The sequence below is a fragment of the Hypanus sabinus genome, chromosome 7, assembly GCF_030144855.1.
Source record: "Hypanus sabinus isolate sHypSab1 chromosome 7, sHypSab1.hap1, whole genome shotgun sequence".
Classification (NCBI taxonomy): domain Eukaryota; kingdom Metazoa; phylum Chordata; class Chondrichthyes; order Myliobatiformes; family Dasyatidae; genus Hypanus; species Hypanus sabinus.
Window position 1 is genome coordinate 120,225,033 of NC_082712.1, and position 22,959 is coordinate 120,247,991.

The window sequence follows — 22,959 nt, forward strand, 5'->3', positions numbered from 1 at the left end:
CCAGAGGAGATAGCAGAGATTCTTAATGAATACTTGGCTTCAGTATTTACTATGGGAAAGGATCTTGGCGATTGCAGGGATGACTTACAGTGGATTGAAAAGCTCGAGCATATAGACATTAAGAAAGAGGATGTGCTAGAGCTTTCAGAAGGCAGCAAGTTGGATAAGTCTCCAGGACCGGATGAGATATACCCCAGGCTACTGAGGGAGGAAACTGTTGAACCTCTGGCAATGATCTCTGCATTATCAACAGGGATGGGAGAGGTTCTGGAGGATTGGAGGGTTGCAGATGTTGAGAGTAGAGATAGCCCAGAAAATGATAGACCAGTGAGTCTTTCTTTAGCAATTGGTAAGTTGATGGAAAAGATTCTGAGAGGCAGGATTTATGAACATTTGGAGAGGCATAATATGATTAAGAATAGTCAGCATGGCTTTGTCAAAGGCAGGTCATGCCTTAAGAGCATGACTGAACTTTTTAAGGATGTGACTAAACACATTGATGAAAATATCAAATATGAAAGGGTTCAGGTTTAAGGTGAAGAGAAAATTGAAAGTTACAAGGCATACAGTTTCCCTCTCCTCCACACTGCAGGTGGTGGGTGCCTGGAACATGATGCCAGTAGAAGTGGTAGAAGCAGATATGATAGCAATGTTTAAACAGCACTTAGACCGACACATGAACAGGCAGGGAATATAGGGAAATAAACCTTGTAAAGGCAATTGGTGATAGTTTAGATTGGCACCACGGTTAAAATAGATCCTGGAATATTAACAGAAATTCTAGCATTACCAATATCTTAGGCTGCAGCTTGACAGCTGTGTTTAGTTCTTCCACTTTAAATACATCCCCAGTCGGACTAATAGAGAGAAGTCAACCCAGAAACCATGGTTGATTGTGATATTAATGCTAATTTTAACCGTCTTCATCACCTTGGCTGAGGTCAGTCAGCTTGAAGTACAGCCAGTCGTGCATTATTTCTCAGTTTCCTTTCAATATAGATTACTGGACTGTACTGTCACCTGTGCCAGCTCTGAGTCACCTCATTCATCCCCTTACCCATTTACTTTCTTGTAAATGATTCTCCCTCAATGCCCAACATTTGCAAAATTCTGCTGCACCTTTACGTATAAGTGATAATTTAGAATACCAATTAAGCTACAGCCAGAGATCTTTGTGAAGTGAAAAGAAACTGAAACATTAAGAGGAAACACATGCGGTCTCAGTCAGACTGTGAGACTTCACGCAGATGGTGCTGTAGTTCAGAATAAAACCTGGGTTACTATACCTGCGAAATAGCTGCACTACCACTGGGCTACTCCGAACATAGAAATAATTGGCTAATATTAAGCTGTCATGTTGGCTGCTTTTCTCACTTAAAAGGAAATGACTTGTCAAAACATTGCCATTAGAACTCAAAAGCAGAAAAAAAAACTTTGAGACAGTAAGTTACCTGCTGGTTGGAAGGATTGACAATTGCAGTCAGGAGGTTGTGACCCAAAGAATCAAATCTTACCAGTCTGCAAAACAAAACAACATTATCAGCCACTTGCTCTAGTTAGGCAGAGTTTGAGAAATCTCATAGGAATGCTACTTGAAAAGACTTTCTGAAAAGCGTTCTTCATAAACATAAAGAAAAAAAAGACTCCTACAAAATTATTAAAAATACTTAAAATTTCAAGAAATTTTAGAACAAGAGACGTGCTTTTTTTGTGTACTACACACCGCGAAACCATTGTAGCTTCAAACTCAAAAGGAACAAATTGCACACCCAAAAATAAATGCAATTGATCAACAAGGGACACCTGCAAGCATGCTTGCATACATACATAGTCCATCTTCCAAATAGTGCATGAAAGCTATTTTATGCAATGCTCAAGCAACAATGATTTACAGCATTTGAACAAAGATGTTTGTTGAAGGTACAGTCAATCCAATCAGATTTAAAATAGAAACAGTTCCCACTAACTATAGTTATTTATGCTTGTTTTATTTTCTTCCAATTTTAAAAACCCTGGACAGAGAAAGAGAAAGCTTTTGGTGTTGGGAGGAACTGATAGGCATGTAGCTTGAAAGTATAACAGGGAAGATTTCAAGTAAGTAAATAGCAAGAAAAAAGAGGAAGTATTTAACTGATATTTCCCAAGGGCAAAATAAAAGCTGGTTCATTGTGCTTCTTCAAAAAATCGTCATGATCAATTTGTCTCTATCAAATCAATCAGCTTCTTTCTAAGCTGTTGCACAGTATCATGGCCATTATTTATTTACTCTGCAAATAAAATCATAACAAAACATGCAGTAAAAGTACAAATTCTGTCCAAGACATTCTAATTCATCAAAATGGAACAGGAGTAAAGGTATAATGTATCAGCATCCAGGATCAGCCAATACCTGAATTTTCATCTCCACATTTTGAGATATTAATTTTGTGAAGAATGCACACTACCACAAAACTAGACACCATAACAAAAAAAACAGTAATCCACATTTGCCTATTAAATATTAATACTTTCACCAATGTCTCTACTTGATTCTCTGCGTGAGAATAAAAATTCAAGTCAGAAAGAAATTTGTTTGCATTGGAATTAAACAGTAATTTTCAAATAAAAATCTAAGTACTAACATTTGTACACTCTCAAAAGCACATTTCAGAAATAAAATATAATTTGGGTTCCTGTCCCATACAGCCAACAAGTGCTTTATATGGAGAGTGGAATATGAAATATTGGGCAACAACAAAATCAGGGGACTATGGATGAGCAGTTCTCATAATTACTACAAATTATGAACTTATTTTAAGCATGATAAATAATTAACATTTTATTGAGAAATCCCTCAGCACCATTCACCACATGACATTCATTGCTTTAAAAAAGAAAGATCCAACTCCATTATATTACCACATTGTTAGTTAAGAGTTGCAAGCTTACATTAATTTCGTACCAAATTACACTGTGATTGCTTACTGAAATAGATCATTATGTCCAAGGCCGACAAGAATGTCATATTAAAGACCATGGTATACAATAATGGCACTGTATCAGATCAACAACCTACTACTGCAGTTGAAAGTTTAAAACCCATCATAGCAAGATAGAAAAATAAATTCAATATTTTTTGACTTGTAGCTGGCAGAGCAAAAAGATAAAAGTAAAATTTTCACTCTATCAGAACAGCCCAAATGATTTGTTAATATCCTTTGGAAACAAAAAAATTCACCCTCGCCAAATATGGTAAGAAACTATTTTGGTCCAACTATTTTGTAGTAAAACTAAGTCTCTTCCAACCATCTTCCAAGGGGTTAGAGAGAGAGAGAGAGAGAGAATAACCATGCCAAGGTCACACAGCTTCCAAAAATATATTACATTATTATCAAAGTGACGGTCAGCAGCTGTGACATTTTTCAAGTGGACCAGGAATGATAAAATACTTGCTAAAATGTAAACGTATACAAAGTAGCATGTAAGTCAGCTGCATAAAGATCAAAACTTGAAAGAAAATGCATTCACAGTTATGAAGTCATAAAATCATACAGCATGGAAACAGGTCCTTCTGCCTAATTGGTCCATGCCAATCAAGATTCCCATCTAGGCCAGTGCCATTTGCCTGCATTTGGCTCATATCCCTCTAACATTCTCCCATTCATGTACCTGTCCAAGTATCTTTGATATTTTGTTTATGTACCTGCCTCGTTTCATTTCATGTGCACATCATTCTTTGGGTGGATGAAGTTGACCTCAGGTTTTTATTAAATCTCTCCCTTCTCACCCTAAAACAATGCCTGCCCTTTCTTGATTCCCAACCCTGGAAAAAAAACCATGCGCATTCATCCAATCTATACCCCTCATGATTTTATACACATCTCATTCACTATGCACCAGTGAGATAAGTCCCAACCTGCTCGATCCCTGTCAATTACACAGTCAGGTCCCGGTAACATCTTCATAAATCCCCTTTACAGCAGAGTCCCAGCTTAACAGCAGCTTTCCAACAGTAAGGAGACCAAACCCAACACAATTTTACAAACATGGCCTCACCAACATCTTTTACAACTACAAACTTCTATACTCAATACCCTGAACAATAAAGGTGAGAATGCAAGACCCTTCACTACCCTTTCTACCTATAAAACCACTTTGAGGGACCATGTCCTTGTATCTGAGGTCCTCTGTTCTACAGCACTCCCCAGGACCTACAGCAGTTACCCACATGTTAAATAGAATGTACATCAAAAAATAAGAAACAGAAGCAGGAAAATGGTATGCAGACCCTTGAGCTTGCTCTAAGATTCAAAAAAGATGATGGTTTAATGTTTCAGTTTTTATGAGATTTTACTGCATTATCACAATTGATTACTTCAATAACCTGAAATCTCATGATCTCCATTCCAAATGGAATCAATAAACAAGCTTTCAAAGCTCTCCAGCATAGAGTTTTTTAAAAATTTACTGTACCACTCTCCAAGTCAACAACCATCTCCTCACTTCAATGCTAAATGGCCTAACCTTGAGCCTGGCCTATACAGTCAGCTCTCTGTATCCGCGGATTCAACCAACCACAGATCGGGATTAAAAAAACAGAAGTTCTCTCTCCAGCATTCATTGCTTGAGCATTGTTCGCCTCGCGTATCGTTCAGTCGCTACATGTATTGTGTGCACCCTTTGTTTCTGTGAAAAAATGGCTCCTAAAAAGCAATTAAGTGGTCAAAGCAAGGCAGCATCAGCATTCCCAGAAGAGCTACAATGGTTGCATCTGTACTGAACAGGTACAGACTTTTTTTTTTCTTGTCATTATTCCCTAAACAATAAGATGTTAATAGCATTTACATTGTATTAGGTATTATAAGTAACCTAGAGATGATTTAAAGTACACAGGAGGATGTGCGTAGGTTATATGCAAATACTACGCCATTTTATATACAGGACTGGAGCATCCGCAGAACTTGGTATCTGCGGGGGGTCCTGGAACTGTACTGGTAATGACAGTTATCTTGTTATGTAAGCAGCTTAATTTTTTTCCCCCCCAAAACCCAACCCTTTCAATATCAATGTTAATTGCATGTAGCATAGTCATCATGGCTGCACTCCCAAACCCACAATTGTCTTGTGAAAACAAATTGGATGTACACTAAAGCTAATGGGTATCATTTACTATCCTAATTTCCATTGATGTCATTTAGAAAAATCAAATAAGACCATAAGATATAGGAGCAGAATTAGGCCTTTGGCTCATCAAGTCTTCTCCGCCATTTCATCATGGCTGATCCAATTTTCCTCTCAGCCCCAATCTTCTGCCTTCTCCTCATATCACATCATGCCCTGACCAATCTAGAATCTGGCTGTCTTTAAATTTTGTGATGCTCTTTTCAAATGGATTAATCCACATTTAATGCACCATTATTTGTAGTTTACTGATAGGTGAACTGAATTCCCAGCAGCAGATGAACAGGAAAATAATCTTGTTTACACAGAAACCTCGGATTTGGAGCTTAACTACAAAGATAAAGCATTTATTTTTCATTAAGACCATCGAGATTCATTCCTCGATGGAGTAACATACACACTATGCATGTGCTCCAGGCAGCAGCTCTCAATTAACTATGTACACAAACCTGACTCGCTCCATTTCACTTGCAGTTTTAACCACAGCAAATGGTTCACGCCGACTCCAGTCCCAGAAGTGGATCTCATTTGCAGTAGCTATCAAAAGGAGTTGTGCCATAGGATGGAAGGCTAAGGATGCTATGGCAACATTGTTCTCTGTAAACCAGCTTTCACTGCCTCCCTGTAAAATAGAACAATGAAGAATATTTTGTTATGTTGAATGTAACAATGTCAACCCTTGCTAAACATGGTATTAAAAAGACTGTAAAATAAACAAAGATCTATTTTACAGTAAGCTCAATTTGAGATATTAGTTGTAGGAGAAGATGCAAGGGAATAATTCTTTCCTTAATCCACAGTAATCTAGATAGAGATTCAAAACATTACAGGTAGTCACTTGTAACAGAGTCACATGAATAGCAAGTTATGCTATTCATGTGACTATCAACTAAATATATTTATCACTCATATCCCATTGACAGTTGTTTGTTAAAAAGAGCATTCCTTCATTTAGGAGTCCATAGTAAATGGCTTCCACTTCTATCACCAGAGATCAATGAATTCCAATTCTGTAGATATCTACCCCATGTTATTAATATTTCTATGTGCTATTGAGTTACCTATAAGTTTCAAATTTTACTTTTTTTCCCATAATTGCAAATTGCTTCACATTCAGGCTAGGGTTTCTTATACTTACGTGTAAATCCCAGATTCGAACCTCTCCATCTAGACATCCAGATGCCACAAGCCCTTGGATGGTGGGGTGAAAAGTTACACACCAAGGTGTTCTTCTGTGACCCACCAGTGAATGAATACATCTCCCAGACTTAACTTCAGTGATGTAAATATTGTGATTTACGTGGGTGGAGGCCATCAATGTTCTTAAAGTATCAAAAAAAAAGTAGTTAACATTAAATAGTATTTGAGAATAACTAAAAACCCATAATTAAGAATAGATTTTTGATTCATAATCCACAATTCATGGTCTTAGATACTGAAAATGTCCAGAAGGTTGCACTTACATATATATGCTAACAAGTGGGATAGCAGGCTATCATTTCAGAGTTTATTAACCGGGTTGGAGGAACGAGTAAAGAGGATCAAGCATAATGCACATCAAAACCAAATTAAAATATATGTGAATTATGTAAAATTAGTTGATTTGTATTACAAGAAAGCTTGTAGGTGCAGAGAAAACATGCAGAGGTCTTAGTGATAGTTGCAGCTATGAATAGAAAAAATTTCGGTGAAATGAGGCTATATGAAAAGTAATGGTCCAATGTGACCTATGCAAATACAATGTAGATGAAGAGAAAAGGCAAGAAAACTACACTTTGGCTACTTGGCCAAATACAATTTATTTTCAGGCATTTCAGACCATCCTGGATAGTGTCAACGAACACTACAGGCAGAAACCGGCCATTTGGCCCACCCAGTCTATGCCAAACTATTACACAGCCTACTCACATCAACCTCTACCCAGACCATAACCGTCAATACTCCTCCCAACCATGTACCTATTCAAATTTCTTTTAAACATTGAAATCAAGCGCACATTCATCACTTCCAAGAGTAGCTCCCTCCATACACTCACCACCCTCTAAGTGAAGTTTCCTGTCATGTTCCTCTTAAACATTTCACCTTTTACCCTAACCCATGACCTTTAGTTCTAGGGCTATCCGATCTCCTTTCTTGTATTTACCCTGTCTACATCCTTCATAATTTTGTATACCTCTATCAAATTGCCACTCATTCTCCTGTGTTCCAGGGAAAAGTCTAACTCTTCAACCTTTCCCTATAACTCAGTACCTCAAGTCCCAGCAATATACTTATAACTTTCCTCTGCACTCTTTCAATCTCACTAATATTGGTAGGTGACCAAAACTGCACACAATATTCCAAATTAAGCCTTACTAACATTTTATACATCTTCAACATAACAACCTATTTCCTGTACTCAAGACTTTGATCTACGAAGGCCAATGTGCCAAAAGCTCTACTTATGCCTCTATTTACCTGTGATACCACTTTCAAGGAATTATGGATCTGTATTCCCAGAGCCTCTTGTTCTACAGCATTCCTCAGTATCCTACCGCTTACCATGCATGTCCTACCTTGGTTGGTCCTCCCAAAGTACAACACCTCACATGCATTAAATTCCAGTTGTCACCATGAACCCAATCTTGGTGTTATCCACAAATATGCTGATCCAGTTTACCTCATTATCATCAAGATCATAAATGTAAATGACAAACAAACAAAAAACATACCACTGATCTCTGCGGCACACCACTAGCCACAGGCTTTCAGTCAGAGAGGCAACCATCTATAACCACACTCTGGCATCTCCCGCAAAGTCAACTTACTATCTCATGCTAAATGTCAAGCAACTTAATCTTGACTGCTCTCCCATGAAGAACTTCTCAAAGGCCTTGCTAAAGTCCATGTCAACAACATCCGCTACCTTTCCTTCATCAACTGTCCTGATAATTTACTTGAAAAACTCAGTAAGATTGGTTAGACATGACCTACCATGCACAAAGCCATGTTGACTATCCCTAATCAGTCCCTGATGTGGTTATGCTTACCACAGTAAGTAGTTCTCTGTGAAACTGCCAGCTTTTCCTCACACGTATCTTAGCATTCTCTGCACCCAACAAAAGAGGGAAGTGATATTTACATCTATATCAAGAATCGATTTTGTCTTTGAAGGTCTTCTTTCAAACTGCCCCACATTTTCCCCACCCATTATTTACAGAAAAGTAACTGAATGTGTATTCAGAACTCCTGCACAAACAGATTTCATTTGATTCACCAAATGGCAGCAGCCTTGCCCGCAGTGACTTGGATTTTAAGTTCAGAATCACTAACCTTCTCTAACTTTTCGAACGCCTTAATGGATTCCTTAAAACTGGTTTCAGTGAGAGTTCTTTAATTACAGATTATGTGGTCAAGGGACTAACTTTATTTAATAATAATTCAATAAGATAACTTTGGTTGTTTTTCTACATTTATCAATTACATTAATGAATGGTCTTCGGGTGAAGTGGGGTCTACGTTCTGGATACTCGCAATACTTCACAGCTTACTAGTAAGCTATTTTTAAGAACCTAAAAGTACACAAGACTTCTGATAATTACAAGTCACCACAAGTTACTTTACAATCGTGGAAGTTACGAAGCAAGCAATTATTCTATTTGCATTCACTTTGCTCTCACTAACAGCAATAAGAGAATTAGGTATCCTATCTGTTTTGGAGGCCTTGAAGTAAAACCATAGGCATAATTGTATCAGAGAAAATTCCTTGCTCTGTGGAACCCTTAGCAGCTGACTAATCAATTGAGAGTAAAACACATCACCTAGAAAGAGTCTTTCTAAAAAACAATTACTAGTGTGAGATTAGATGTTCTTTTCCTGAAATAGGACTTGAAGTTTTCACTTTTTCCAGAGTACCACTTTAACAGGACGTAGGAAAAATTAAGATTCTGTAAAGTAATCATTAACCCTATATACAAAATAGAACCATTTTTAAAAATTATTTTTAACAGCAAGGAACTGTTTTAGAAATTAGCATGGAACCCTTAAAGCCATCCAAAGGAGATTAATCATGCTGCCACTGACCTGTCTGGGCTAAATGCCAGGAGGAAAGTTGATCGGGGACTGTCTGGAAGTTCGACTTTCTGCAAGAGGAAAATATCATGAGTTATAACTGCTCCACACACTAAAATATTAATCTCAAATTTGTTCCCAAAACACTTTCTGGGCCTCATAATTATATTACATTGCCTTCATAATTAAATTACTTCAAATGGGAAATGGGAAAGAAAGCCAATTGTCCAAATAGTGAAATGAACGAGATTCTAAAAAAAATGTCAGTTTCTGAAATCAAACTACAATTTTTAAACCTCAGGACCAGCAGAAAGTGAAAAAAAGGATTGCACTGTGAAAGAGGATGGTTACACATTGTATCATTGTAGTATATCAATATAGCAGTGTAACTTTACATTGACTTGGACCAATCTGCCGTATTACAAACCATAGCTCAATTGTCACTTCATATCTACCATTTGTGGTAAACTCAAAAGATGATGGAAGCAGACAAAACAATGATGACAGAAATTATATCTCCTGAAATGCAAAAACAGCACTTGAAAGACTAAGGGAACTATTCTTTTATATAGCATAACCAGACTCCATAAGCTGGCAGATAGAATAAAGAGTGCTATCTACACAATAGAGAAAAAAATCTCTTTTGAAAATTGTGTCATTAATATGGATTGAGAACAAATGTACTGATCCATGGTCTACTGTTTCAAGCAAATTGCTTATTACCATAATTTTATTATGGAACTGGGGCAAGGATTAGATTTAACATTTACAGAATTTGAGATTTCAGTGCATTGCTCTTCCTTCCCTTAACAAATTGCAGCTACAACCTAAATACCAGCTTCAAAACTACGACAGCACTCTGTAGAAATGAGATGACCAATCTTATTCAGCTGCTATGATGCTTTAGTTTCCAAGTGAAGCATTTAGGATTATTACCGCTAATCACTGACAATCACCATTTCACAGAGTGCACTCAAACATTCTCTACTTAAAATAAAGTTAAGAAAATTATCTGAAGATACAGGGCCAAGTAAAACTAAATCGTGTTTTGTATACTTGAAACGTTTCAAGACAACAGAACAACCTGACTTAAAATTAAGATTGAAGACCTGTGATTTCGCTCACCTGACTTTCCCATTGCATCCATCGTGTCTTATCCTCTACCAGCTCCTCTAGGCAACTTTGGCAGCCCAGCTCCTGGAAGCCACGCTCACGGCTTGTCAGGATTTGAATTGCATTCTTTGAATCAATGCTCTTCATTGCTACAGAACTCAGTCCTATGGATTCAGAGCTTCCAGAGGCCAGGGATTTCAAATCACCAACACCAGGTAGAGGTCACCGGTAATAACAACCCATCCAGATCAATCAGAAAATGATCACTATAAACTGAAACACAGAGAGAAAATTAACACCACACCTAACCTGCAAATTTTGAAAACCACATTTTTCTTTATTCATTGCACTGATTAAAAAAATGTATTTATGTTTAATGTCAAAACTCACTGTTTGACAACTTCGTCCCTTCACTTTTGTTGATCATTCACTTATTAGCTTGCATGGTTTCAGTGATACAAGATGTAACACAGTTAAAAGAATGGCTCAGGCAAACCAGGAAATCAAAACACAACCTTTCCTTGTGCACTGGTACTAGAAAATGACAAATTGTCCTCTTTTTTAAAAAAAAAATCTGACTAATTAAGTAATCATGCAGTTTCTCATCTCAGGCTCTGATGTGACAAATGATTTGATTAAAACAAGATGAATAACAACACAAAGCTTGACATTTTTCCGCCTTGGATACAGAAAATAAAAGCTTTTGCAGCTTTGCTTTTGAACTTGCTGCATTTTGTCTATGTTTCATCTCTGGAGAAGTGGTACAAAATTTTTGCAACACTGAACAAAGGCTGCAAACCTCTTTCAATGACCAACAAAGTTAAATGTAAACCAAGCATTCAAGACCATAGTTTAAAGTCCATAGAGCCACCCATCAAAGATGCTCTTTGCCAAAGTGTGCTTTTATAGAACCCAAACACACCTATCAATCAGATCACAAACTCCAAACTGGACATACAGGGCAGCTGGGGTAATAAAAACAAATATACAGTATATACCCAGAGAAACATTAACCAAGCACCTTAAAAAGCAGTCAGTTGCTATACCCCTCAAGGATCACTTATCTATACTGAATGGACCAACAATCAAATACTATGACCTGTATATTTGTACTTAAATGTAAATGCTCTTATTAATTAAACAATTTTTAGAAAAGGAGCCAACAATAAAAATTAGAACCTTAGGGAAAATTCTAAGTAGCCTTTCTGGACAAGGGAAACAATTTTTTATTGAAAAGCATCCCATGGAACACACAGTAATGTTAATGCATTACATATGCTCTTTCACAAAACATGAAATAAACCTCATGTTTCGAAGTCTTTTTTAGCACTACAAATTAATTTCAGTCACCAGAATATTTTAGTTTGTTTAACAGTTAAAGAGAGCCCTGAGGCTTGAAACAGCAATTTAGTGTGCTTCTTTGGTTGAAGCATTGAGTAGAAATGTTGGGAAGTCATACTGCAACTGTATAAAAATTATGGTTAAAACACATTTACAGTAATTGTGCAACTCTGGTTGACACTACTAAAAAGCTGTGGTTAAAAGAGTGCAGACATCGTCTGGATTGGAATGTATTAGCTATGAGGAGAGGTTGGACAAACATGGATTGATTTCTCTAGAGCAGAAGCTGATTGAAGTGTACAAAAAAAGCACTTCACCTATCATTTTCTGGGTCACCCTACTTCCCTTCCCCCCATTTTTTTATTCTGGTGTCTTCCTCCTTCCTTTCCAGTCCTGAAGAATGGCCTCAGCCCAAAAAGTCAACTGTTTATTCATTTCCATAGGTGCTGCCTGATCTGCTGAGTTCCTCCAGCATTTTCTGTGTGTTGCTCTGGATTTCCAGCATCTGCTGAATCTTGTGTTTATGAGAAGCACTGATAGGATTGAGAGTCTTCTGTCCAGAGTGGAAATATTAAATACTAAAGGGCAGACTTTAAGGCAACTTTTAAAACAAAATTTAAACAGAAATTTGCAAAGGAATATTTTATATTTATGAAAGTGGAAGCTGCCCGAAATGGTTGAAGAAGAAGATATAATAGCTATGTTTCAGCAGCATTTAGGCAGACATATAAACAGTCAAAGAAAAGAGTGATATGGACTGCATTCAAGAAGAATAGTTTAATCTGGCATCATACTCAACGCAGCCAAGGTAGGCCAAAAGGCCAGCTCCTGAACTGCACTGTTCAGCAATAACATTTTGACCAGTTTAAATCCCAACTGGAAGAACAGCTTACGTAGTCTAACCTTTGCAAATCTGTCCTCCATAGGTCAAAGATAGAATATAGAACAGTACACCACAGAAACAGGCTCTTCAACCTAAAATATTGTGCCAAACTATTTAAGCTAATGATGCTGAATTAAACTAATCCCTTCTGCCTATAGATGGCTCATCTCCCTCCATTGTTGGCATATTCACGGTCTGTCTGAGCCTCTTAAACTCCTCTATTGTATCTGCCTTCATCATCATCTTTGGCAGTACATCCTAGACACTCTACACTCTCCATGCAGAAAATCTTGCTCCATACATTTCCTTTGAACATCTAGTCTTAATCAATACACATGCCCTCTCGTATTTCAACCCTGAGAAAAAAATACCAGCTGTCGATTCTATCTCTGCCTCTAACCATCATACAAATTCTTTCAAATCTCTGCTCAGTCTCCAGTGCTCCACAGAAAACAACCCATTTTTGTCCAACATCTCCTTATACAATGTGCCTTCTAATCCGGGCAGCAATGTGGTAAATCTTCTCTCCACCCTTTCCAAATTTTTGCTGTAACAAAGTGACCAGGACTGAATGCAATATTGCAGATGTGGCTTATAAAGGCAAACATGTGATAGCTTCTTTCCAACCCTATTAAATTGTGTGACCAAAACAAATTGGAAATTTCCAATCATGACCATTATACTATTAACATAACTAAAATATTCACCACATTCAAACAGATAGAGACTTTGATTATGTTCTATCTTCTTCAGGACCAAATAACCTGGTTGTACACTGTGCAAGATAATGTGAAGAGTTGCTATTAGAAGGCAACCAGCACCGATGGCACTAGCTCATCAAAATGCAGTACATGAGGGGTTGGAACAAAAAAAAACTTGGGCTCCAATGAAGACTCTTGCAGTTGACCTTAGTAATATCTACTGTTATTTGCCAAAAAAAATACTAGTTTTAGAAGATCAGAATCATCTAGTTACTTGACAAAAGCACAAGGTTGTATATATAGCATGAATTTTCTTTATAGGTTTGATACTTTATTTTACACAGAGATTAGCAGACATGCCTGACGTCAATGGGAATAATTCTACTTGCATTGACAACATTTAAAACAAACTAAGAAATGTACATGGAAAGAAAAAAATGCTGCAAATACTCAGCAGTTCAGACAATTCAATGGAACTGTACACATAAAGCAGGCTTGTTTGAAAAATCCTCTGTATAAGAAAAACCGGGCATGATTGCGGAGGACCATTTCAAGAGCCAAGATGCAATTCCGAGAGAGGTTGGAGGCAACATTGGATGCATATCAACTCCGGCAGGATTGGCAGGCCATCACTACCTACAAAGTAAAACCCAACATCATGAATGGCAGCTGTGCTTCACTGTCAGATGAGGTCAACACCTTTAATGCTCGTTTTGAAAGGGAGAATAAAACTACAGACACGAGGATACCTGCAGCATACGATGACCCTGTGATCTCTATCTCGGAGGCCAACATCAGTCTGTCTTTCAAGAGGGTGAATTCTCACAAGGCAGCAGGGCTCGATAGAGTACCTGGTAAGGCTCTGCTCTGAAAATCTGTGCAAACCAACTGGCAAGAGTATTCAAAGACATTTTCAATCTCTCACTGCTACAGTCAGAAGTTCCCACCTACTTCAAAAGAGCAACAACTATACCAGTGCCCAAGAAGGGCAGTGTGAGCTATCTCAACAACTATCGACCAGTTACGCTCACATCTAGTGATGAAATGCTTTGAGAGGTTGGTCATGGCTAGCATCAACACCTGTCTCAGAAAGGACCTGGACACACTATAGATTTCCTATCGCCACAATAGGCCTACAGCAAACGGCTCCCCAGGCAGCCTTGGATCACCTGGACAATGCAAATACCTATGTCAGGTTGCTATTTATTGACTATGGATCAACATTTAACACCATCATTCCTACAGTCCTGATCAAAAAGCTACAGACATAGGCCTCTACAACTGGATCCTGTCCAGATGGGGTACCTAGCTGATTATTAAAGACCTGTGTTGATCAAATCGCCCAAGTGTTCACTGGTTTCTTTAATCTCTCACTTTAGCAGCCTGAGGTACCTACCTACTTTCAAGCAGGCTTCAATTATTCTGGTGCCCAAGAAGAACGTGGTAACCTGCCTCAATGACTATTGTCCAATAGCACTTACATCGACTGTGATAAAGTGTTTTGAGAGGTCGGTGATGAAACACAACAACTCCTGTCTGAGAAGCGACTTCGGTTCTCTCCAATTTGCCTACCATTGCAAAAGGTCAACAGCAGATGCCAGTTCATTGGCTCTTCACTCAACCCTGGAACATCTGGGCAATGAATTCATCAGGATGCTCTACATAAACTACACACCATATTCAACACTGCCACCCCCTCAAAATTAATCCAGTTTCAAGACCTTGGCTTTAATAGCTCCCTGTGCAACTGCATCCTCAATTTCCTCATTTGCAGACCCTAGTCAAGTTGGATTGGCAACATTTCCTCCGCAACCTCCATCAGGACAGGTGCACCACAAGGCTGTGTGCTTAGCCCCCTGCTCTACTCACTTTATACTTTATGACTGTAAGGCTAAACACAGATGGTTACGAGTCAGCACATAAGAGAAAGATTGAAAATCTGTCTGAGTGGTGCCACAACAACAACCTCTCACTCAAAGTCAGTGAGACAAAGGAGCCGATTATTGAATCCAGGAGGAGGAAATTGGAAGTCCAAGAGCCAGTCCTCATCAGGGGATCAGAGGTCAACAGCTTTATATTCCCTCAGGATTGTATGTACTTTGATAATAAATTTACTTTAAAGTGCTTTGAACTTTGATTTTACTTTATGTTACAAAAGTGCATTTAAAAACTTACTGGTTATTAAATATTTAGGATGAATAAAGATTACATAGGAAAAATTTAAGTTCAAGTTAGCTTCCATCATTAAACTCTGGTCCTTGAATTATTTGTTGTGGATGTAATGTACTGTGTGAGTATTTGTAGGTCAGAGTGCTTATGATGTCAGAACGGGGGTTAAGAAAATGGAAGTTGTTGAATAAATGTGGTTGTTCAATCTACAGCGGTATCCAAGTCACATCAATACTACATGGTGTCAGAAATAATTGCGAGAAAAATTGAGCTGTTTTGCACCGCTAACAGCATAGCTGAAAAGACGGAGAAAGCGCAATGTGCTACGTTTCTGCATGTGGCGGGGGCAGAGGCAATAAAGGTTTGCAACATGTTTGTCTTCCAAGATGATGAGCAAGATAAAATTGAAGCGTTGAAGAAAAAGTTTCAAGATTACTGCGAACTGAGAAAAAACCTACTGTACATCCAACATATTTTTTATGAGGGGTCAAGGACTGACAGAGACCACAGACGCCTACATAACAGATTTGAAGAACAAGGCAAAAAACTGAGTTTGGACAACTGCGTGATTCTTTAATACGCGACAGGACTGTATGCGGCATACGAAATGATCACGTGAGAGGCAGGCAATTGAGAGAGGCGGAGCTTACATTAGAAAAGGCGACTGATGTTTGTCGTGCCAGCGAGATCACGTCAAGTCAGGTTACAGTGCTTAATGAAGAGACTGTAGTGCATAAAATAAAAACTGTGTAAACTGATAGGAGTAGGGCAAAGCCAGCTCCACAGGATGATCAAAAGGAAGTTAACTGCAACAGCTGTGGTTATAAGCATGGACACAGAGAATGCCCAGCCTTTGGTAAGACATACAAATTATGCAGGGAAAAAAAATCACTTTGCAAAGATGTGCAAATCGCAGGAGCATGCAAGGAAAATGCATGCTGTGGAAGAGAGCGAGGGCAACAGTGACGCAGTTGAAGTGGAACAGGAGGTATGCATCAAGAATATAGACAATGCAGAGATGGAGGATGAAGATGATTGGACTCAAGATCTGATGATAAACAAGAGGAATGTGACATTTAAGCTTGACACTGGGGCAAAGTGCAATGTATTGTCAACAGAAACATTCAGCTCACTGGACATCAGAGGAAGACTGAGAAAATCCACCTGCAAGCTTGTTGCATATTTCAGCCACAAGGCAGCGCCATTGGGAATGAAAACACTCGCGTGTGTACAAAGGACAAAAACACAAGATAGAGTTTGAGATAGTACAGCAACATGTTCCAGGAATACTGGGAAAAGCAACATGCACAATGCTAGGCCTGATGAAGTGAATCCATGGTGTTGAGAAAGAAAATGACATTCTCAAAGACTTTGCTGACTTGTTTTCTGGATTAGGATGGTTACCAGGGAAACACCATATCCAGATTGATACAACTATTGTACCAGTCGTGCATGCCCCGAGAAAGATTCCAGTAGCTCTCAGGGATCGAGTAGTGGAGGAGCTACACAGAAGTTACACAGAATGGGAGTCATAACGAGCCAAATAGAACCAACCGACTGGGTGAATAGTATGGTGATAGTGGTCACAGAAAAAAAGATTAGGATATGCATGGATCCACAAGATCTCAATTGAGCTATCAAAAGAGAGCACTATCCGCTGCTCACAATTGAAGAGGTTGTCTCCCACATGCCCAATGTGAAATACTTTTCAGTATTAGACGCAAATCAAGGTTTCTGGCAGATCAAGCTGGATGAGGAAAGTTCCAAATTATGCACTTTCGACATGCCCATAGTGAGATATCGTTTCCTGCGTATACCCTTTGGGATTTCTTCTGCATCAGAGGTATTCCAGAGGACAATGGCACAAATGATTGAAGGCCTGGACGGAGTGGTCAACATTATTGATGATTTGCTGATATGGGGTGATACAATTGAGGAACATGATCAGAGACTGAGGAAGCTTCTGGAGAGAGCACGTGAGTACAACCTAATACTGAACAAAAGTAAATGTAAGATCAGAACTACAGAGATCAAATACATAGGTCATGTACTCAGCGCTGATGGGCTAAAACCAGATAATGAAAAGGTCAGGGCTGTAGTACAGCTACCACCACCCGAAGATAAGCAAAAACTATTGAGGTTCATGGGCATGATACAGTATCTTACCAAATTCATTCCCAACTTATCAGAGGTCAGTGCTCCACTTCGAAAGCTACTAGAGAGCAACACTGAATGGCACTGGGAAGATGAACAGAAGTTTTGACATTGAAACAGTTGGTTACCAATGCACCAGCACTCAAGTTCTATGATGTCAATAAATCAGTGACGATGTTCGTGGATGCCTGTTCAGAAGGAATAGAAGCTGTTATACTGCAGGATAGGAGGCCTGTGTTATATGGATCACGAGCACTTACAGACAGTCAACGCCGATATGCTGACATCGAGAAGGAATTACTCACCATAGTTTATGGGTGTGAGAAGTTCCACCAATATGTATTTGGGAAAGAAATCCAGGTTGAGAGTGATCACAAATCACTTGAGAGCATCTTCAAAAAGCCACTTCACCAAGCTCCTATGAGGCTGCAAAAGATGCTTCTCAGGCTACAGAGGTACACTCTCACAGTCACCTATAGGCCAGGAAAAGAACTGTACATCACTGATGCTTTGAGCCGTGCTTACCTCAAAGAGCAAAAGGAAGAGTTGCTAGGAAGAGAGCTGGAGGTCAACTGGGTTACACCTCAGCTACCCATCTCTGAGGAGAAGTTGAACATGTTCAGGAAAGCGACTGCAGATGATCCTGAAATGCAAATGCTATGAGACATTACATTGCATGGATAGCCAACAGAAAGAAAACATGTTCCAAAAAAAATACAGAAATACTGGACATTTAAAGAGGAAATCAGCTATGCATCAGGACTAATGTTCAAAGCCACAAAAATGATCATACCTAACCAAATGAGACAGGAAATGCTCAACAGAATTCATGAGTCACACCTGAGGATAGTGAAATATAAAGAAAGAGCAAGGGACATACTCTATTGGCCAGGCATGTCAACTCAGATAGAGGACATTGTGTCTCAGTGTGCTGTCTGTAATGAAAACAAAAACAGCAATCCAAGAGAGCCTTTGCTTCCCCACCCACTACCAGGAAGACCATGGGAGAAGCTTGGCACAGATCTCTTTCACTACAATGGTGCAGAATATCTGCTTTGTGTGGACTACTATTCAAAATATCCGGAGATCACCAAGTTAAGTGACACGTCCCATCAAGGTGTCATTAGCGCAATGAAGTCGACATTCGCAAGACATGGTATTCCAGATATTGTTGTCAGTGGCAATGGTCCACAATATGCCAGTGGAGTTTACAATGTTCTCAGAAAGCTGGGAATTTCAACATGTTACTTCCAGTCTGGGGCACGCTCAGTCTAATGGACAAGCAGAGAGAACTGAACAAACTATCAAAAACATGCTCAAGAAGGCACAAAGCAGCAACGGTGACCCGTACATTGCTCTGCTTGAATATTGCAACACACCGATTGAGGGTGTGGGGTTCCCTCCTGTGCAGCTGGTGATGGGACATCGTCTGAAGTCTAAACTGCCAACATCCACAATTCTACTGACTCCTGAAGGTAATCTTCATGATTACATGACAAGCAAAAGTACAAGTAAATAAAGCTACTATGACAGACATACAAGACAGTTGCCAGATCTGCATACGGGTGAAAATGTCAGAAGACAGAGAGGAGACACTGGCAACCAGCTGTGGTTGTGAGCAGACATCAGCAACCAAGATCCTTAATAGTTCACACGCTGAATGGAAGAGTCTAGAGGAGGAACAGGAAGCATCTACTAAAGACAAGCGAGAGGGAGTTTCCATGTACAGATGCACAGGACATTTCCACAGATACAGACATGGAAACAAACAACACCAAGAGTGAGGGGCGTGACAAAACCCCACTACACAATGAAGGTGAAGGTTCAGCGCAGACCGACCGAGGTGAAAATGCAGACTGCAAAGACACAGAGGTCACGCGAGAGACTGACACTGATGAAAGACAAGCACAGTCACAGCTGTGTTACACACGGTCTGGGAGACAAGTCAAACTTCCAGCTAGATACAGAGACTACATCTACCTACAGTCTCACACAGTTTGAGGCAAAGTCACACGTTATAAGTTCCAAGGTGTGAAATAAAAGGTTTATTAGTCTAAGTTAGTAAAAGAAAATATACTGCTTTTAGTATTGTAAGATACAATGTCGAATACAGTCTAAGAAGTTAAGATTTTTTTAAAGTTTATGTCATGGCTGATGCAATGTAAGAAAGGCATTGTTTTGGTAATTCACAGTGCTGTAAAAAAAATCTTGAGAAGGGGGATGTAATGTACTGTGTGAGTATCCGTAGGTCAGAGTGCGTATGACGTCAGAACGGGGGGGGGGTTAAGAAAATGGAAGTCTGTTGAATAAACGTGTTTGTTCAATCTACAGCAGTGTCCGAGTCACATCAATACTACAGTGGATAGACAAAACTCCTAAAATCCTAGTGGGATGAGTAAACATCAACTTACAAGTTCAAAAGTAAATGCTTACTTTGTCCCAGGCTCCATAACAGATGGTGAAAACACATGGCACCCTTGTTCATTTAATCTAAGGCATACAGTTTAATTTTTCTGGGTTACGACATAAAAAATCCTCAAAAATATTCTGAACTGTTCTTAGATAATATCCAGAATCAAGATTAAGAAGCCAATCTGAGGGAATCATTACACTATTAAGCAAGCACATTCAAATTTAGCAATTCTGATTGTACTCATTACTGTAAGCTTTTTTTAAAAAAATGTGAGAAGTCACAATGTCAACTACCACTTATGTGAGTTCTTCACTGCTGCATCCCAGATCACTGCTTCCATAGAAGGAAAATAATAATATTACGGGGGACTTCAGTAATAGGAAGATACAAGTAAATTTAGGAGTAAATTATACCTCAAAACAAGACATTTGAAACTGATCTGAACAGGTCAACTAGCACCTTATTTCATCAATGAAATGGCTCAAAGTGTTTCATTTAATTGAATTAAGAAACACAGCAACTGTTATGCAGACGTTCCACGAATCCCAGCAAGGAGCAAAACTAAGCATGTGCATAATATAGAGCAAGGGATAAGGTAACAACGGGACATCTTGAATAGTATCATGGGATCTCACAATGTCCATCTCAACAGGTTAGCATCTCTCCGTTCAGGTGCAGATAATGCAACCTGAGAAACTACTTCAAAGAAGAACAAAGGATCTCTACTGTCACAGGATTAATTGCTCCTAGGGGACTGCCTTATTTGAGTCCGGTCCCATCCAACATCTCCTAAAACAGATCATTGGACTCTGAGATATATATTCTCCACAGCACAACAATGGGTACTCCAAGTACTTCAATGACTGTAAATTGTTTTGGAACAATCCAAAGTCATAAAAGGCACAAAAGTAATGCAAATCTCTTTCTGAAACAAATAAGACTACTTTCTTTGCAGTTGAAGGAATTGTAATCTATTTGTCCCTTTTTGCAGAGAGAAAGTGAAGCACAAAATTGTTGCAGGACCAAGCAAAATGAATTACAACCGCTTATCATACAAGTTGAAGCTTGCAGATATCATGAAGCTTCAGTGAAGCAGATGATAATAACAAGGAATGAATGGAATGCCAGAGCTTACTTATATGCTGAAGAGGATGAAAAAGTAATGGTGTGATATGTAAATGCAGTGGGACAATTAGTTAAGAAATATTGCAAGGCCAGTTCGTTCAACAGTGCAGTCAACTAAATCAAATGTCCTAAGAACACAGGGTACCAGATACCATTAACAAAGATCCAACTTTTCATCTCCATTTAAACTTTCTCAGCATTAGAGAAGAAAGAAAGCACACAACAGAAACTTTTTTTTAAAATGTGGCACAAGTTGAGAGATGATAGTTACATTCAAGGACCTTGAGACAGGAGAAGTTGGCTGGGATCAGTAAATTACTCACGCAATTCAAGGATGGGATTTCTAGAGTAGAAGGGAGGTAAAAAAGGGGCACAGTCTTAAAAGGGAAGTCAATTGGATTGTTTCATATTAAAAAGAAAGTCACCAGGAAAGAGAACCACACGATCAGAAGATAAGCAGAAAACAGACAAAACCAAAAGAGAAAATATAGAAAAATAGAATTAGAATCATAGAGTGGCAAATTCAAACCAAAACCATTCACCTGCCATAACTTGTCCAAATTCATTGATTAATCAAGTTACACTTGCACAAAGACAGTGTGTTCCACAAACCATGGACCTTGCCAAGTTCTTCTTGTCAAGAACCTCCAATACCTTTACCCTCATTTCCTCCTATACCTAAGTGTCCGGCTTTCTTTCTGGTTTCCATGCCATTTGTCTTTACCTAATCCTTTAACCAACTATTAGGACAACTGGGACCATCTTAGTGGGCAACTCGGTAAGCATGAACCAGTTGGGTCTCTTTCTATGCCTTATAGTACTATAACCATCTGAACTGATCCAGATCAGCAGCAAGAAATATCTGAATGTTGCTGATCTAGCAGCATCATCTCCAGTAACCAACCTTACCCAACCTCAGGCACTCAACTTGATTCAACTCCTTATCTAAACTTTGCCCCCAATATTGAACCACAGTTTCTTCTTTCAGCCCTTCATATTCACCTCAAGCTTGTGATTGAATGAGGTTGTGAAAATAACAGTCTGATTAGCCACTACAGCCTGCAGTGTAGTTGCCTTGGTTAAACTCCACAATTGGTTTATTCAACAACAATTTTGCCAAATCTCTCTGCTGGAGAAAGAGGATATTTTTGACATGGGCATTTCAGAATACAAACCCAAACCTAAGCCTTCATTCAAACAGACTATTTCGTTATTCTGCAAATCAAACAAAAGCACAAAAATTTGGTTGCATATCTTTGTAATTGGATGATTGCTTATCCTATTAAGAACATACCACAAAAACAATTTTACATGCGGAGGAAATATTTACACGTCCCATTCATGATACTCTTTGTGCCATCACTTCACCAGTTTAAAATGGATTTTTACGAAATCTCACAAATGTAAGCGTCATCACCTATTCAGTTCTGCTGTTTCAAACAGGTACCTTAACTATTTGCAATTCAAAACAGGATAATAACTGGATAAACAAAGTTCCCATAAAGCTGAAAATTAGAGAAAGAGTTCTGACAAGGACAGATAAAGCTTCCCAATTTGTATCACATATTTTATCTCAAATATTCAAACAGGTCCAAATCATGTGAAACTATCACAACAACAAAATTTAGGGACATGGAATCAATCTTTGGAACTTTCAATTTAGTCCACCATTTAAGCATAACCAAAAAAAAAATAAAGTAACCAGATTTAGGATCACTGGCTCTGATTTTGGTTTCAAAGGTATTGCCAAGCATTAGGTAATGAAACTCTATTTGTGTCTATAGAAAGAAAGAAAACATCTTAGCAAATGCTGCTGCAAAGAATTCACAACCAACACTCAAAACTTGGAT

At 38.7% G+C, this 22,959-nt stretch overlaps 1 protein-coding gene across 4 annotated transcripts in view; it reads right to left on the reverse strand.

Moving 5' to 3' along the window:
• Positions 1–22,959, reverse strand: part of LOC132397135 (activating molecule in BECN1-regulated autophagy protein 1-like) — a 412,487-nt gene that overhangs the window by 357,584 nt on the left and 31,944 nt on the right. For 2 of the 4 annotated variants that reach the window (XM_059975484.1, XM_059975486.1), the window contains exons 2-6: positions 10,336–10,596; positions 9,223–9,281; positions 6,299–6,482; positions 5,610–5,782; positions 1,452–1,518 (exon numbers count right to left, since the gene is read on the reverse strand). In XM_059975484.1, coding sequence (XP_059831467.1) covers positions 1,452–1,518; positions 5,610–5,782; positions 6,299–6,482; positions 9,223–9,281; positions 10,336–10,470 — 618 coding nt within the window. In that variant the 5' untranslated portion in view covers positions 10,471–10,596. Of the gene's footprint in view, positions 1–1,451; positions 1,519–5,609; positions 5,783–6,298; positions 6,483–8,189; positions 8,249–9,222; positions 9,282–10,335; positions 10,597–18,096; positions 18,215–22,959 lie in introns of those variants that run through there. The other 2 variants (XM_059975485.1, XM_059975487.1) reach the window with 2 other exon arrangements.